Below are 18,772 nucleotides of genomic sequence, written 5' to 3' on the forward strand. Positions count from 1 at the left end.
AACATGAGACAAACCATTGTATTAATTTTGAGGATAACATATATTCCATTTCACATCTGTGTTTTTAACCTTTTAGTCTTGAATGAGGCCAATTTTAAGACTGCAGTTACACCTTCTTCACAGTAGAGGGCGCTGTTGTTTCACTAATCCATTGTGCCCCTACAAGCTCGTTTCACTATGCCATATTTACAATCCTTTTGATAAAGGTACAATCAAAGTAATTTGTTTCTCTGAGTATAGCTATCTTGGAAGAAAAGGACCAAAACTACTAGATCTCATCTTTCAGTCCTGTCGGACGTCTTCCTCTTTAAATTAATTAAACATAAAGAGACAACGTAATATCTTCAGTTTCACTATTTAATTTTTGTACATCTGGTTAAAAAAACAACAACAACAATCAGGGCCAAGAACAACTCAACTCTCTCTCACACACTCTCACACAAAACCACCACACTTGCTTGTGCTATTTTTCTATCTTTGATTCATCTCTGCTTTTATAACTTAAAAAAATAATTTAAATAAAAAAACATAGATTTTATTGTTTTGTTTTTTTAATGGGCACTTGAGAGAGATGAAGTCCAAAGGGGCTGGTTGACACATCAGTGGTATTTTTTTTTTCTTTCTTTCTTTTTCTAAAATAACAGGAGTTGTGATGTTGGGGTGTTCAGAGTTTAGAGTTATTCTCCCAGAGGAAGGAGTCATTCTGCAGCACTTTGGCCAATTTTTCATTGAACGGTGTGTAGAAGTCCCGCAGGATGTCTTTAGTGATGGGCAGCATGGGTCCTAGGTTTTTGTCAGCTGGCCTCCTGGTGTTTGACGCCGGGCTTCTTGTGATTTCTGACTCAATTTCTTTTGTCAGCGGCCCTGTGAAAAACACAGAAACATTTCTTTCACACCCCCTCGTTCTGGTCCACTTATTTTGATTTTGACGCAGCACTAAACAAATGGAACAAAATAGTGAGAAAGGCAAAAGATTCTCTGGAAGGTAATCACACCTTAGATGGTGTTGGCAGCTCTTTGAAGAGCTAAGTCTGAGCTTTGGGGCAATTACACTGTGGGATAAACCAGTGAGTTCAGAGGAAGGAAGCTTCCACAAAGCTGGAAGGGGCTGTTTTTGGCTGTCGTATTCATACACTCAAACCTGTGTGCGTGTGTGGTAAACTGTTCACGATTACTCCTAAGTGGAGATTTTATACTCCCGTATTCTGTATTGACAGATTTTAATTATATCGTTGCATGCCATTTTAAAGTGACATTTGTTTGCACAGGTTTTAGGTCGGCGCATTCGTTTTTCTAATAATCACAATCACCGCTACACTACATATCCATATTTGTATGTATCTAGGGCACTGTTTGGAACTGTACTGATCAGAGTCCCCATGACTACACTTACTCACTTGTTCACTTACCCAGGTTAAGGAACTCGAAGACTTGATGCATTGTGTATTTCCTGTTAGAGGCATGGTCTTCCAACCTTAGGACCAGAATTTGTTTCCTGCTGAAGATGGTCAGCCAGTCCATTAAGTACACAATGTATAAGCCAACTTGCAATCTGACCTGAGGGCACGGAAGAAGAAAGTCAACATGAGATAAGAAATTCCTATGCAAGGCACTTTTTCTTAGCAAAGTGGTGCATGCATCCTCTTCTTTAAGGAGATAAACAGGTGGAGGGAGGAAATTTTAACTGCTTTCTTTTTCGTCTTCTCCATGAATTCGGCTCAGTGATGCTAGATGCTGTGTAGGCATGTAAATGTGTAGTGTTTATTATTTGAAGTGAGAGAGGGAGATAAGAAAGAGGGAAACCTGCATCATCATCACAACCAAACTAAATACTTTACGGCCAAACATTATATAGTATTTCAATTTAGTTTTGCATCATAATAAGGTGATTTTCCCTCTTTTGTAAAAGTGCAAATTGAAATAATCTAAAGATTTAATAATCTTTAAATTATTTTCTGGTCAAAACAAGTATTTTAAAGATCTCAACTTGGGCTCTGGGAACACAGGATAGACGTTTCTTTTAATTTTCTGAGGTTTTATTTGAGACGTAGATTAAACCACTACACAATTCATCAACCCCAGAAATAAATGAGCACACTGATCTTTTGTGAGATCTCATCAAAGCATTTGCTCGTAGCCTAACCCTTGTTGAAATTGATTTTTGGATTCCTTTGTGACAGTTCACTGCAGAACAGTAGGTGTGCACAAAATACCCTGTCCTTTCGCCTTTTTAGCGAAAATTGAAAGGCCATTTAGAATCGATGATTACAAGCCAGCTCAGCAATTCCTTCTTTGTTAAATCAATTTGGTACAACAGTTTAGGTCAGACGTGTTCTCATGCTGGGGTTTATTTGTTTTTTTTCTCTAAGACACTAATCCAAGCTCTAAAACCTTTATCAAGAAACCACAGGCATGAGAGTCTGCTGTAGGGACAGCTGTAATGCTTCTCACATGGGCTAATAACTCTTATAGATATTTGCGGATGAACAATTAGGTCATCGCTAGAGAGCAAACATGCTTATGAAGGGCCATAAAGACTGTTGGAGAACCTCTAAATACAAGACAGCATAAAGGGAAAGCCAACAGAGGACAATCCTCATCCCCATCTCACACAGTCTGCCTCAGGGTGCTATGAGAAAAGCTGACCTAACACCGGCCCGGGCACTGGCTGGCACTAATACGTGGTCCATGAGTAAGAAGCAAGTTCACAGGAAAACGAGCTTTTGTAGTACACAAAGAGGCTTGAGGTGTTGAACTGCTCAGTGGTCCCACAGTGCTGCCAATCCTTTCCATTAAGTCTGTCCTGCAAACTTTAGCGTTTGCTAATGAAGCACGGACTTCTCTCCATCTGTCTTTTCTTACTTTCTTCGTTCCCACCACCTAATAAACTGGTCACTAAGTGCCGCTTTTCAGCGGAGCTTTGAGACAAAAGCAGGAGGCGGGGAACACTCACTGGCATGGCGTTGTTGACGGTGGTGTTGTACACACAGGAGCGCATTGTGAACTCTGTAAGGCACCCCTCAAACAACTGCAGTGACTCTGACACCTTCTCGTGGAAATCCTCTGCAGACTTATTGGCACTACCAAAGTAAAGGTAGTCAGAGTACAGCCTGCAAGACAAGAGACAAATTTGAAAATGGAAAAGACATCTCATTATGTTTCAGGTTTTTGTCTTCAAGCATTTACAAGCTGTAATATCACAGATATATTTCCTCTTCTCTGGTATTTTTAATATGTCTCCTAATTAAACTGTAGACAGTCATCATATTGGTCCAGCAAGAGGAATCCCCAGTGCCTCAGCCTCCTCTGACAGCAAATTCTTTTAGCTTGTTAAGCCAGCCAGATGTTTATTGATGCTGGCGCTGGTCTTGACTCTTATCTCTGTCATCTTAGTGCTTCCATTATACTTCTGTTGTTCTCTCTTAAAATGAAAAAAGATATTTCGATTTTAATTAAGCTGCCAGATTAAGTGACAATTAAATGAATCAAAATAATCATTTGGGGTTCAATTTACTAAAAATTGCTACTCTTGTTTGCTTTCAGCCAGCCCTTGTGAAAAATTTCTCTCTGTAATTAATTTGATCAGTCAGTAATGGGTTCCAGAATTGACAGGCCTTCACAGAGAAACCCAGATGTCCAAATTAGGACCTACAATTTGGTATTTTGTCGTTTCCAGTCAGTCTGTTAATGTTTTGTATTTAGGCTTTTTTTTAAGTTAACCAAAAATATTCACAGTGAACTCAACTCAGTTCTTAATGGTTGACTCTATGACTGAAACATGTTTCTGCTGCCTCCTGTCAAATGAGAATGAAAGGGAATTGTGGCGACACTGATCCATATAAACTCTAAGTTGCAATTTAGTTTGAAATGTAAGATCGTATAGAGGAAATGCGGTACAGGGTGTAAACTGATCTCACCTAATAAAAATGACACAGCTAATCTAATTGAGCATGCAACTCATTTTTTCCTAGAATTGTTTCGGGGGAGAGGTTCCACGGGCCACGATTTGACAGACAGAAGCAATTACAGAGCATGCTTAGACATTCTCAGAAGTAAAAATCAACATTAACAGCGTTAAGAACCCTCCCCACCCCCGTCTAAACACATTATCACACAGGCATTCAGCTGTAAGGTCTCCACATGTCTGATAAAGGCATCATAGTGATACTTTTGTAGCAGCCTGTCTGAGTAAAAGTCAACACATCTCTTGTGACAACAGGTCTTTTGTCTCTTATGAACCTGGAAAATGTCTGTCTGTGTCAGCAGTGTAAACACTTATGATAGGGGTGCAAAGACATGCACATCAGAACTAGATCTGCATCATCGCTAGCAAAGCAGATTTCTCCCACCTTTCCACTGGATCCCTGAGCATGACAATGAAGCGGGCATCAGGCTGCAGGGCATGGATGAAGTCCTGGATAAGGAAGGGAGGCTCTCCCTTTGTTGTGTTGTCATAGAAATATACCCAAGCGTTGTTATCCCACATGGTGGATGCGCTGGCTTCTCCTGGAAAATACAGCCACAGTGCTTCAAGTAAAAACATGCACACATACACAAAAATATTGTGCAGTCACAGACACTTTTAGTTTTTAGTGTAAGGCTCATTATTTGTGTTTTTTGTATATTTTTACCAAATATACACAGTACAGGATCCCAGTTAAATTACATCAAATTACTGTTATATGTGTTATCTTACACCTAATAATCTACAACAACATAAAAACATCACACTAATACACTTTTGTATTGTTATTTTAGCGTTACTATTCTTATCACCATAAACGTATTTTATTGTAAAATGTGATGTTGATTGATATTTAAAAAAAACAAACAGAATTTGGTATCTCGTTTGGCTTAAATGTAAACTGGCCAAATGTTATTAATCACTGAAAGGTGGGTTTTAGATGGTGGACAATACAAAATAAACAGTTTGGTTATTAAGAAATAATGGGCATGTATTGGGAAAACCATTGTTGTTGTTGTTTTTGCAACTATTTTTAAGCCTATTTTCATTTTTCATTTCCGTTTTAGTTTTTCATTACCTGCAAATGATTGTCTGAGATTTAAATCGCACGTTGTTATGAAACTTGAAACATACAGCCTCTAAATTAAAGCTTGAAGTAAAACACGAAAGCAAAGGTCAATAAAATGAGATGTTCTAAAGCAAGTGCTCAATGGGAGAAAAAAGAAAGAAAAAAGACAAACAGCAAGGGCAGCTAAATAGTACAATGACTGCAGTCTTCAAATCCTTGTCCAGACTGGTGCTCATACCAAGTCAGAGGACATTGTTTCTCAAACAATTTAGGACCATAAACTTTATCAAGCCAAGCTGAGAAATGATATCCTGGATTCATTAGACTGTCTGCGCCTTCATTATCCTCTTATCTGTGAAGCAAAGCTGTATTTGGAAGGAACACAACAGGAGCCTTATCTGCCTCCCTTCCTCAGAAAAAAGGGACGATAGCCAGGGCCTATTTTTTTGCGATGAAAACGGTGAGAGCGAAACAGGATCACTGTTAATGCTGTTAACACCTAAAATGATACACACTGTGATCAAGTCTATTTAAAGGTCTCTGTATCCATTAAAAGGGCTTATTTTGGTCCAGAAGGAGGGCTGTACAGGACAAACAAATGCAGGAGCCAGACTGGTCTCTCTGGTGTTTCATAGTGGCTGGGTCTTGGCTGGGGGTTGAAAAGAATCAGAAGCCCAAGATCCTGGCCATAGGCCTGCGCCGTGCTGGGCTCTCCCAGGGCATCGTGTGAATACTGAGTGGGGTTTTGCTCCCCCACACCCCTCTAACTAGGATTATTTATTTGAAATCGCAAACAAAACAGTGCAACATGCTAAGCTGTACCCAATGCAGCGAGCCAAGTGTGAAAAGCCTGTTGTTGAAAATTGAAATCAGTTTTTCTTTGCGACCGAGCAATTTCTTTGACACAGTGTTTAAGCGATGGAGGGGGGAAAAAGACAGAAACAGATAGTTGCAGAGGGGCTGGAGACAGGATATGCAGATAGAGGAAGGAGGTTTGTAAGACTTCACCACCCCACTGCAGGTATTATTGCTGTCCTGACACACACACACACACACACACACACACACACACACACACACACACATTCACACACGCACGCACACAAAACAATGATTCCCTTATACAGCACTTCAGTGAAGTGGCTAAGTGAGGCAGACGGAAGTCCAGTATTATTAAGCTGTTAGAGCCTCTCTTTAAGGCTGAGTCACTAGCTCGTTTAGAAATACCTTCCCTCACTGAAGTGAAAGTGGCTGCTACAGAGCGGCCCCATGCTTCATCCTCACTACCTGCTGCTTTAATAGTAGTTTTGTAATATTGGACACAAGATTACAGGCGAAGTTTAAAGTGAGTGTCAGGTCACCCCAGGCCCAATGCTATTGGCTGCAGCCCGACGAGGGCACAGAATGCTGCAGGACCACGTTCTATAGATGGATCACAACAGATACATGACCCAAGTAATTAATAAGATTCTCAGTAGAGAGTGGGGAACAATAGCTGTTCCCTGAAGCAGTGAAAGAAAACAGGAAGACAGAGGTTACACTCAACAGGAAATGTTTCCGCTTAGAAAACTACCAAGAGATGCGATTAGCAAGAAGTCAGGCAATGTTTTACACACTATCGCCTGTATCTTGTTGGCTTAGCTACCCAAAAACATGTTATTCTGATGATAATCAGTCTGTAATAGTTGGGTATTTTTTTGTGTGGGGAAATGCTGATATGCAGTTTCCTGTCACAATGTGCAACTCAAAGTTTGATTTACTGTGCTTGCATAGCACAAAAAGTGCAATATGATATTCAGTGTTTGCATTCTGCGCAATCTTAGTTCATATTAAATGCAAAATGTAGCTGGGTCACTTTGGAATATGAAGGTTTTGATGACAGTTAGATTTGAACTGGATCAAGGTATGATTCGTTTGAATTATACCTGCTCCTATCACCTCATATTACTCACAGTGTATTTATTCAAGAGACATTTCATTTAAGAGCATCAGTTCTTGTTTTCTTGTTCAAATATTGCAACAGTCCGCTTCAAAACTTTGCCTTTGGACTCAAATAAGCCACATAGATTTGTTCGTCTACTGCGCAAAATTGTATGTCTGCCCTGAGACGGACTGCTGCCCGCACAGACATCTTGTCCTCTAACTGAACCTCTATATCGTTGCACTCAAGTCATTTCTGTTTGCTTGCAAAACTTCCACTTCTAAATCTCTGCTCCTGCTCCCAGCATTTTGCATAATGAGTAACAAACCAATTGCCAAGTGGTTAGTACTTATATCACATGGCTGCTAATCATCTGAGCAATGGGTACCAGGTTTTATGACCTTTCCCTGCTCTTTGGCAGTCCTTGTTAGATCCATTAAATTACTGCAATGGGACATAAACCAGGAAGGTAATGTTGCTCACATCCACTGGAGGCTGCTGTGCAGTAGGCATAGGGCAACTACAGTATATGTAGGTATTCAGTTGTGCTGACTGTTTAATTCTAAAGATTATAATCTTCCATTGTATAACTTTTAAAGCCTTTGTTAGCAAGTTACAGTAGCACCAAGTAGAAACGACACAGAGTGAATTTTCAACCACCCGGAAATTAAACTAGATTTGGGCCAGATGGTGGATTTGAACCAAGGACCTTCTTACTGTAAAGACCACCATGCTGCCCAAAAATATTTTAAGTCAATTTTATAAATCTCGGTCCCAATATGTTACTAAGACGATAATTATCCGTGTTATCCACACTGGCTAACAACTAGTGGTGCAGAGCCCAGTTGGAAAATGCTTCAATAAATTTTAATTCGAAGTGTTGCAATAATATATGTTATAATAGTTTCATTTCTACAAATGGGAGCTGGCTGTCATCTCACTTACCTATGATCATATCAGGTTGGCTGGATCTGCTGGTATTTGCTGTGAGGTTGCCCTGGATTTGGTAAGCAGCCTGATCGAACAAGTCCAAGTAGTCTTCCACTGGGTATCGATCATGGAAGCCCTCACTGAGACGAATGATACCTGACAGAGAAAAAGACGTTGACTTTAGGCAGGTATATTTTAGAATTTTTTGCTAAGTTATTACACTTAAAAAGCTGTTGGAGTGGATACGTTGGCTTTAAATGGGATTCTAGAAGCAAAAGTGGGTGTGTTTTCAGTCCCACCTTCTTGTTTCTCTACATGTGTTTCTGTGCTCACACTAAAGGGGGTCATTAGGGTTTTGTTGTTGTCCTGACTGCAGGATGACCTAATAAAATCCAAGTAAAGATTCAATCCAAATTCAGCAGGGAGTACTGTCTCTGCTCACTTTCTCGTGTTTCCAATTAAAGGCCAATGTCAAGTTAATCCTTAAAATGCAGGACTAGCAAATGTGTTTTCCATCTTAGCTGCTGTGGTGTACATTATAATTATAATTTAGTAGGCTATCGTGGAGATACGGTTTAGGACTTGGGAGCATCCATGCAGCATAAGGATAATGAGGTAACTCAGGCGGCTGTTACTTTCAGCGATGCTTTGATGGTGTCCTATTAAACCACCTTTTCTTAGGAGGAAAAACATGATTAGAAAACTCAAGTAAACTCTCCAAACACCCAGTCTGCATCATTACTCATCCAGAACGGTCACACTTGTATGAGGTGTGATGGCTCTGGCGAGTCTTGATTCAGTGCTTTTCTTTTTTTTCCCCCGTCCCTTTGCTTTTTCATATGAATTAAGCATAGAGCAGTTTTCAAATAGGCTGTGTTTCTTGATGGGAACTGTACACAACAGACACATCTGCTTAAGATTCAAAATGCTCCTCCAAGAAAGTTATGTAGCACGGATCGCATCAAATCACCTTTTTACTGCATCGACCGAGCAGCGCCTCGAGGGGGATCGAAATAAATAAATACAGAACAAGACCATTTGAATTCTGAGAGCTCTCAAAGGATGTCTTAAGAGAAAAGTGCTGATTAGCTGCCTGAAGTTCATGACTAGAAGGAACAGAGAGAAAGAAAGTGACAGCAAAGATGAAAGCACACCCAACGAGGGGGGGACAGTAACTGAGGGGACCTGTGTCCTTGGGATATAACTGCATTTGCTGCTATGCAACATCACAAGCAGCAGAAAACACGGAGCATGAGGCAGACAAATTAAGGCAAACAACTCATCCACAACCCACAGCTTTACGAGCTTCAAATAATTATCAACTCAAACTAAACCCAACACATTAAAATAAGTATTGCATGCAGACTGATCAATCCACCAATTAGGTTTTGTGAGTCTCGAAAGGATTAGGGGCATAGTCAGCAACTGGATAAACTTCAAAGGGATAGATTTGGCTGTGACACTTAAGCCTCTTTTGATATTTGTGGTGAGAATTTGGATGATCTTTTTTCCAAAGATTGTGGCCAATACTGTATGTAGTGCCCTTAACAAGGAGTACACCAAAGCCATGAGTGAATTTATTCAAATCATTAAGTAACCTTTAGACAGACAGCTGCTGGAAAAATAAAATGTCAAATTAGTCGTTGTTGAGTAGAAGAATAGCCCCCATCCCCAGAAATCACGGTGAAAATCGAGCGCTCGTATTGCACTCGTGTTATAGCGTAGCTTCATTTACTAAAAGATAATTAGAAAATAATCTGAGCACTGCATATACAAAATTCAGTATAAAGCTGTTGTGTTATTGACTTCTGATTTTGAAATCAGAACTGAAAACAGAGCCATCGGTCAAAAGGCAGATCGCTCCCCTACAGTTTAACTGCTGTGCTTTGTATTTCTTTATTTCAGGCACACATTAGTGAGACGCACGCGCTGACTCACTCGCTGATGTCCGCATCCTGGGCTGATGAAGGATTCCCATTATTCATGAGTCTTAATGACTCTTTCAGTATCAAAGAGAAACAAAAAAAACCTCATAGGTATGATGATCTGCTTGTTTAGAGACAACAATGCAAGAGAGAAAAAGAAATCTTGGCCTACTTAAGATTTTTACTACAAGCCTTATTATCAGCTAAATTTGTAATTAAAAATATTTCAGATGTAAGAGGAAATCGAGTAAAGCCTTCGTGGTGTCTAAAATCACTAAATCAAACCAAACAAGCGATTTAACATTCAACTTAAGGGTGTCCAGAGAGTTTTCTTCTCACATGAGGTGCATTCAGTCTCACTCCCGGGTCTTGCGTAGCTTTTAATCCCATCTGTGATGGTGTGGTGGTTCTTTTTACATCACAGATGCTCGTGGAGGAAGAACACCACAATGTCAGCCACACTGTTAGAACTGCCATACGACCCAGATGTCTGCTGCGAGGCGGCTCTTACTTCTTGACGCACAGGGTTTTCTCTTTGTTTGTGCAAATGACTTGTTCGAGTTACCACCTGTTCAAACGCCTTGAGTGCCAAAATTATAAGCCGGAATTTTGGCAGTAATTTGTGTGCGTCTAAACAAACAAGCCAATATATTAACAGATAGTGTTAAACTCTCCATGAAATTGGCCAGTATTTTCACTATTTATCCATTATTTATTCAATATTCTATCCAATAAGAAGTAACAACTTTAATTGCCTTTATGCAACAGCTCTATCATAAAATGGAAAGATTTGTTGTGTAATTAAATAAACCTATAATTGCTCTGTTACTCTTTTCAAGGAGAGTGTAAAATTCAAATTTATGCACAGTGGGAACAGCCCAAATGATGCACCTAGAAGCTGAGGGAAGCAAATTTCACGGTAGAGAGATGTGTCGCAAGGAGCGACTGCAACATTAACGTGCTAAACAAGTGCAAAATAACAGCATGCGTGGGTTCAGTGTGCCTGAAGAAGCTTCGGTTGTTTTTATGTTCCTTTCAAGTGCTTTCTACCACAGAGATAAGTCTATGTCACAGATGACAATAAAGTACAGTTAATCTAGATCCGTCTGCGTATAGTTCTAGTTGAGCTGTTAATGAGCTTTGTTAGCACATAAGCTTAACCACACATACCAAGATGAGAAAGTTGCACTGGTAAGAGTCTAATGAAGGTGTAAAAGTATGCAGGAGGGGAACAGGGAATGGTTATAATTCAAATTGCTGCATAAAGATTGTAAATACACAATTAGGGATGTTGATCTGGGTCAACTCTCAGGCAGAAAATTAGCAGTTTCTGTTAATTGTAGTGCTTTTGTTTTGAGTATTAATTTCCCTGTAATTATACTGTAATTGCACTGGGAAAAGCTTATATAGCACCTTTCTTCTTAATTTTGAGCTCTGAAAGCGCTTTCTACTATAAGTCTCATTCACCCAGTGACACACACATTCATACAGTGCTACAGTACATTCACGCAAACATCAGGGGCATCAGGGTTCAGTATCTTTCCCAAGCTTACTTGGGAATATAAAATATATTAATATAGATACATAATATGCTGGACAGCCGGGGTAGAAATTGGTAGAAAGCCTGAGACAGCCGGAAACTGAACTATATGGAACTAAATGTAAAAACAAATACATAAAGAAGGTTGAACCAAAAGTGTGGAATAAGAAACTATAAATGCAGAGAATAAACAAAACTTTTTTAGACCTTTGGTTTTCAACAACTCATTTTTTTGTTTCAGAAAAGTCTTACTCTAACATTATTGTCAGTCAATACCCAAAGAACTCAAATTACCTACTAAAATATGCAGAAACTGTGCAATTCACACATAAAACAATATGATGATAGTTATAGTATAGACAATTTCAATATTATGTCACTTAGTGGTTTTGTGGAGTCCACTGAGGCTATTTCACTGCCAAAATAATGACAGTGACTTGAGCTTAGCATATGTCATGGTCCCAGGCTCCCTTACCGCTCAAAATTACGTGTTCCTTACTCACCAAAACGTTTGCGGGTCCACCAGTGTGGCTCTTTGAAAGTTGTGAACTTCACGTCCGGGTGCAGCTTTAGTCTATCATACAGGTCTGTTGTGCCGCACTTTGGCTGACCAATGATATAGAAATAAGGAAGGCATCGCATGCGGTAGAGTTTCCTGTTGTGATGAAGCAAATGTTCGTGGAAAGTGTTCCTCAAGTGCTGGAAAACTGTTCTGAAGCGCCGCGAATAGCGTCCATATAAGTTTGTCCTGTATGGGTCGGAAGTGATATTCCCAGTGTATTCCTCATACCAGCAGGGGTTCTTGACACCAGGCAGAAATTTGCGAGGGATAACAGAAAACATCTGTAAATGCAGAGAAAGCAGGTTGCATCAGTCTGTTAGGCCATTTAGACATTTCACGCAAAACTTTTTGTAAACTCTCAATTATCATCGCACGGTAGAAGATGAATATGTTTGGGGTTTTTTTGTATAGCCTACAGACCATTATTTTGGTAGGACTAGGCAAGCACTGTGTGCGTTCATGACAAGTTTGTGCAGCTAGAATGTGGTCTCTGGCAAATCAGACTTATAATAAATTAGAAACACAAGCAAGTGGCTTTATGCTAAATTTGTTGAGCAATGTTCCAATAAACACCAGCACACTCTATCATATCTGTACTGCTGATGCTCAGCCACATAGTCCAGCCATTCATACCTTTTTCCTTGTTCTGGAGGCTTTTTTGCATTCAGTCTGGTCTTGAATAGTTAAAACGAACATTAGCTGAATTGTGTTTGAGGGACTGATTTGGCCAGAAGGGAACATTGCAATTTGTGGCGATGAAAACAATCTAACTCAGATCCATTATCCACCCTCACACTCACAAAAAGAGCTTCAAATTCATTGTTGAGTAAGTGTGGAGGTGCAAACTCACAAAATGTTAACTTTCATTCTGGTAATTTTGTAACCAGATTAACCTCTAATCTCATCTCACACTTTCTGGTAGCACTACACATGAGCATGCATGCATTCATTCACATTGTTAAGATGTTATTTTTTTCTTTTTGTTGATGAAAGGCAGCAAATAATCACGTCACTATGACTTGCTTGCACTTTGTAAGACGTGGCTACTTTAAGGACAATTAATGCCGGACCCATCCACAGATGCAGTATTGATTGTCCTGCAGCCACTCTCTCCAATTCATTAGGCTGTTCAATAAGAAATTAGTTATATTGCAAATAGCCCAAGCACAAGCCATTATCATTACGATTAGCAATTAATTGAACTAAGCTTTGAGGTGAGACGAACAGTAAGAAAGCCTCAAGGCCAACATGCTGAAGGACCTCGAGATGGCTTTGAGCTTAAGGGGACCTATGTAATTATCTGGTTTGGCATAAAGAGTTATAGAAGGATTTCAGTGCAGGTTTATCTCTTTATGAATTAAATTAGACACTGTAGCCAATGGGGAATTACACCAGAGTAGCCGTATTCAGCCCTGGGTAGACAGCATGTAGGCAGGAATGCTGATTTCAATCACCTTTTCAACACATTTAATTATAGCACAAGGCTCTTTGGGCTGATTAAAGGAGTAATATAAATAGTTATATAGTACTGAAGTATGAATTTAATCAGTTTTAAATAAATCAATTTTGTGATAGCATTTGATATCCAAAGCCAAAGTCCATGCGTTAAATTGGAAAAAGAATATATAGAATAATTTGGATACTCACATGTGGCTCACTCTTAACCAGTGCTTTAAGCTCCGGAAGCTGTCTACTGCTCTGAAACTCCACCTTAGATGCAATGGATTTGACCACCATTTTAATATGTATGTAATCCTTGACCGAGGAGAGATTAAAGGTTAAAGGTCCTGGGCTGACCAGGCTGCTGAAGTGATAGGGAGAAGGGGTGAGGAGAAGGCCCTTTTTGTCCCCAGTCAGAATGTATGAAGCCGTGATGAGGAACATGACAGCCAGGCCAAACAGGAAGCTGTAGACACGGATCTTTCGGAACCACCCCAGGTTGCTCCATCGTCTTGGTAGATCCCGTTTTACCTCCAGAACTGCAAACAGGTTCATAGGTGTTTCATCCACCTGCAGGAGTAGCGGTCTCTTGCGGTAGTCCTCCACCGTGGAGCCCAGCAGGCTGTACTTGTAGTCCATCTGTGTCATGATGTCCACAGCCTGTGAGTCCCGGGCGTCCCAGCTCAAACACAGGGAGGTGTTATGGAGCAGGAGCCTTTCAGACAGGATGTTTTGAGATGGGTAAATAGCCAGTAGTTGATATCCATAATGGGTTATGGAGAACAGCCCACCTCATCCACTGACTTCTGCTAACTAAATGGAGAGAGACAGAGAAAGAAAGAAAACTAAGTGCGATGACTAGGAGTCAGCATTATCTCACTGTTTTCATTATCTGGCTGAAATATTGTAAAAGAGCAGAATTATTATAAAAAAACTGATTTAAACCTCTCTGATTGTGTGAAATTGTGACGTTGCTATATTGTAATTACCTGCTGTGAATACGAAGAAAATATAAAATTGCAGCAGCTCACAAAATGTCAACATTTCTACCTCAACAAAGCGGTATAATCATGAGAAAAATGTAACTAATTGGAATGACTTCTTAAACTTCCTGTTTCAATCAGACATTACAGCAGCGCTCTACTCATTGTCCATCCTCCCATCCTTCCTGTGCATTGGAATCACAATATGGAAGAAACGATAAGGATGAGAGAGACATTCAGCCCAGAAACTATGAGGCTCTCACGGGGAGGGACATAGATATAAGAGATACGCAGGAGGGATTATATTATCAGAAAATAGTATTCCTCACTGTGAAGTCACTTGGATCAACACTCACCTGCAGATAAAAAAGAACGCCAATGTCTAAAGGGTGAAAGAAATGTTGATCTTTAAAGATAATGCTCTCGCAGTACTACCTTCTGGTTTTATCCTTGAGGTTTTCTTTGTGTCTAAAGGTAAGCCATAATGATTTGCTCTGAACAAAATACAGCAGGATGACAAAAAGGATACTTTTTAAAAGGGTGAGCAGAATGATTTTATAGCTGAAGGCTTTGGAAATGTTTCCCATCTTCACACTTGGAGCTGCATATATATATATATATATATATTATACCCATGCAGTTGAAGCTGATGTATGCCATTCCTGCTCTTGCTCGCATACATCATAAGATAAGGGCACCGTGGAAGTGAGTCATTGCTCGTCCTCGCAGCTGCTGATATTGTCTACCCCCAGCTACCCATTGCAGCTCTGTATTCCAGCAGCTTGCAGGCAGAGCTGATAAGAAGACGGAGTGACTGCCTCCCTGCTCAAGCAATGTCATTTACCCCCCGCTGGGCCATCAGGTTCACCCCACAGCAACAGTCTTTCTAGGAAACAGGTGTCGAAATAACAAGCTCTGCTCTGAAAAGGCTCCTTTCCAACCTACAAGAAGTTCACCTGACAGTACCTTCAGTTTGAAAAAGAAAGACGCAGATGTAAAATATGTTTTTGCTTTACGCCAGCAGAATAATGGATCTTAATCGATAGCTTCTTCAATTAAAGGATTGTACACTGTAATCACAGCACTAAAGTTAGGATGACATTTACAGAATTAGACCTAACAAGCCCACTGATTATTGTTGATGAGCATATCACTCTTCTGTATCACTCTTCTGTATCACTCTTCTGTTTTCTTCCTTTATCAGTCAGTGGGGAGTCATGGCAAAGACTACAAGGATGAAGGCAAAGAAAAATGGTGCATGAGGGTTACATATGAAGAGAGATCGAGACAGGTAAAACAGATGGATGGAAAATGCAAAGGCAAATAAGGGACGGTGTCATTGACACAACAATGTCACTCTCAAGGGAAGTTGCATCTCAATCAATCAGTCAGCTAGCTGTAGCAGTGGGTGACTGGCAGCTTGACAGATCTGCTATACTCATAAAGCAAATATGTTGCTCCTGTCCATCAAGTATGATGAAATAGCTTAACTGGAACTGAAATATGTGTAGAGGGCAGTGGACAAAGAGAACACAAAGTTGCATCATCTACCTTTTTCAGCTGATAAACCTTTAAATCTGTAATAATTAAAGCGTGGATTTGAAGACTATCTGCACTGAAGGCCACCCGTCACATTCATTTTTCCACCTTTAGCATCCTTAATGCCTCTGAACACTGCCTGTAAGAAAGTAGCTGAAAAGTTTTTTTGCAACTAAGTTTTAAAGCATTAGTAATAATTCTTTCAATAATGTGTAATTAATCTATATTTAAGCATTAAAAAGGCAAATATTTTAAAAGAAAAAATCTCAAACTATTATCTGGCCACTAGCTATTCAGTTCAATTCTTCCTATTAAATTCAGTGTACTGATACTGTGTTGCACCAACAACAAAAGTCAACCAAACAAATTTAAAGAGGAAACACAAAAATCTAGGTATAAATTTACTGCTGATATCTATCTGTACTGACATCTATAAATAAGAGAAACACCCTTCAATCATCAATATTATTATGGGTGTTGACTTTGCATAGTTTGTTCACCAGCTTCCCTTGGCAGCACACATGTTTGAAATGCCACAGACACAACAACCAGCTGAGCAGAATCGCGTGAAGCATAAAAAAAAAAAATACAAATAAATATTATGGAAATCTGTTTATGTTTCATGTCTTTAAAAGAAGAAGAAAAATGGCATAAGAAATATTGGATTTTTTTTTTTTTTTAATTGACAAATATTGGTACAGTATCTGTCCTAAGAGTCCTATTGATCGGGCTCCAATGCCCTGCAGCTTGTGAGTAGTGAGACTAAACCTCTTTTGAAGAAAGAAATCTCATCTGTAAATATGTAAATTATGTATTTAGCCTTTACTCAAATGTAATGCAAATGACTGTATGTGTGTTTTTTAAAGATAAAACTTGATATCAGACTAGGCTGAGATGTTTTAGTTATGAATAAAAAAAATTGTGTGCATCTATCTGAATAGAACAGATTTGAGTGCAATATAGTATAAAACCATTTGCGTGCGTGCTCTAGTATAAAACCTGTTGAAAAGCTTTTTGTGCGTGCATCAGTACTTCATTTTCAGGTCTTTTTCAAACCACAGAATAATAAGACTGGATAAATTTGATAATATGATTTCTTGCTTTGTAAAATTAATAATGATCACTAAATATTTAATAAATTATTAATACAATTTAGTGATCACTAAATATTTTATTATTAATACAATCAATATCACCAGTAGTTTCAGATTTTATTTGAAATTGGCACTGAGAAATGAAATATCACTCATGTAGGGAGACCGCAGGTCAGGAAACTGGTTTGGCTGGAGAGATCAAACACATAACCACACAGATAACTCAAATTCATAATAACTGTAATTAACTTTGAATACATAAGCCTCAGTAGTAGTGGTGTACGTGCTGCGCTGACGGCTCCTTCCCTGTGTGGTACAAATGGAATTGGCCACAGTCTTAATAACTCATGAAAGCGAGGCCTCTCCATACTATCTACCCTGTCAATTAGGGACATATCAGCACAGCCAATCAGGCTGATTTGTTTAAAGTCTGCTGTCTGCTTTCCTCCAAGCTTCCCATCCCGGCTCTGGAAAAAAACAGCCCTCCTCACACCAGCAGTTAATTGCTATTCTCTTTTGTACTTTCCCTTCTTTCACAAACAATTATTTTCTTTGTGTTTATTTCTGTCAATACAAAAATGTTTCTTTGTGTGAAAAGCCGCTGTGTGTAACTCCTTTTTTGGCCAATCTGAATCTATTGTTGGCGATCACTATCACGCTATTGGCTGTAGCAAATCAAATTTAAACAGGCTATGCTACAGCTTTTCTAATGTTCTGAAGATGAAAATTTGCTTTCTTTGGCATTGATTTTGCACACACAAAAAAAATGGAAAAGTGGTGACACAAAAGCAACATGTCCATGCGTTTTGGTCTCATTCTTAGAGAAAGCGAATGACAAAAACACTCAACAGCCCTTTAACCATTCATTGCTCAAACCACAGCAAGGAATTATTGTTATACCTGGCTGGAGAAACAGTCTGTGTAGCAGAGAGTGCACTGTCCTACTTCCTCAGCTCTCTGATATTTCAAATGGTGGAAATTAATTGCTGGCCTGCTGATGGGCCGTCTTTGTTTTGATTCAAAGCAAACCAGTAGTGCTTTCTCAGGCTACGGAGAACTCACAGGAAACGTTTAAAATACCATCGCTGTCTTCATTTTTGACTCATGGAGAAGATTAAAAGGCCTTGTTTCTACTGGGTTTAGCACTAACCCATTTTCAGAGGAAATGCTTTCTCTTTGAAACATTGTGCAAGAAACTCTTGAAGATGTTCTGCAAGATAAGTTGGCCGAGTATATGTTTGTGTCCTCTTGTGTCTCCGGGCGTTCTTAAAATGTCAGACTATCTTTTAATATTCAGTGCTGTTTACACTGCACGATAGCTAAAACTTCACTTATCTGGAGAAGCAACAGGCAGATTAGAAGTTGCACTCGTGGCTGGGATGCAGTGAAGCGAAATGCTATATGAGGTTTTGCACAGGGTCAGTTGATAAGCTCAGGCGAGCCCGATTCATATCACCAGAAAGACTCAATGAAAAATGGTTGAATCCTCAAGCATTTATTAGTCACCGGAAACCCAATCCATAATCAAGTGTTCAATCAGAAATGTGGGTGATGAAGGAATAAATCAAGATAGAAGGAAGAAAGCAAACATTTATATTCTCTTGTAGTGTTGGTCCTTATATAATCTCCCTATATAGTACCGCCTCTGCCAACAAGTCAAGTTGCACTTTACAGCCATGTAAATCCAAACATACATGTAAAGATGCCTTCAAAGACATGTAATACGTGGGCACCGAATATTAGTTTCACAAATTCAAAATGATGAAAAATCTAGACATTTCTTCCACTTCTGTTCTGAGGCTATG

At 39.4% G+C, this 18,772-nt stretch overlaps 1 protein-coding gene across 1 annotated transcript in view; it reads right to left on the reverse strand.

Annotated features, from left to right (window-relative positions):
* Positions 1 to 343: 343 nt before the first annotated feature.
* The window catches only part of LOC102294723 (carbohydrate sulfotransferase 15), a 39,642-nt gene continuing 21,213 nt past the window's right edge, over positions 344 to 18,772 (reverse strand). Inside the window, exons 2-8 of the mRNA XM_005919530.3 lie at positions 13,559 to 14,164; positions 11,853 to 12,192; positions 7,900 to 8,040; positions 4,350 to 4,506; positions 2,954 to 3,110; positions 1,410 to 1,557; positions 344 to 864 (exon numbers count right to left, since the gene is read on the reverse strand). Of these exons, the coding sequence (XP_005919592.1) occupies positions 665 to 864; positions 1,410 to 1,557; positions 2,954 to 3,110; positions 4,350 to 4,506; positions 7,900 to 8,040; positions 11,853 to 12,192; positions 13,559 to 13,999 (1,584 nt within the window). The 5' untranslated portion in view covers positions 14,000 to 14,164 and the 3' untranslated portion in view covers positions 344 to 664. The remainder of the gene's footprint in view (positions 865 to 1,409; positions 1,558 to 2,953; positions 3,111 to 4,349; positions 4,507 to 7,899; positions 8,041 to 11,852; positions 12,193 to 13,558; positions 14,165 to 18,772) is intronic.

The sequence above is a fragment of the Haplochromis burtoni genome, unplaced genomic scaffold, assembly GCF_018398535.1.
Source record: "Haplochromis burtoni strain Fernald_Lab_line unplaced genomic scaffold, NCSU_Asbu1 Contig_37, whole genome shotgun sequence".
Taxonomy (NCBI): domain Eukaryota; kingdom Metazoa; phylum Chordata; class Actinopteri; order Cichliformes; family Cichlidae; genus Haplochromis; species Haplochromis burtoni.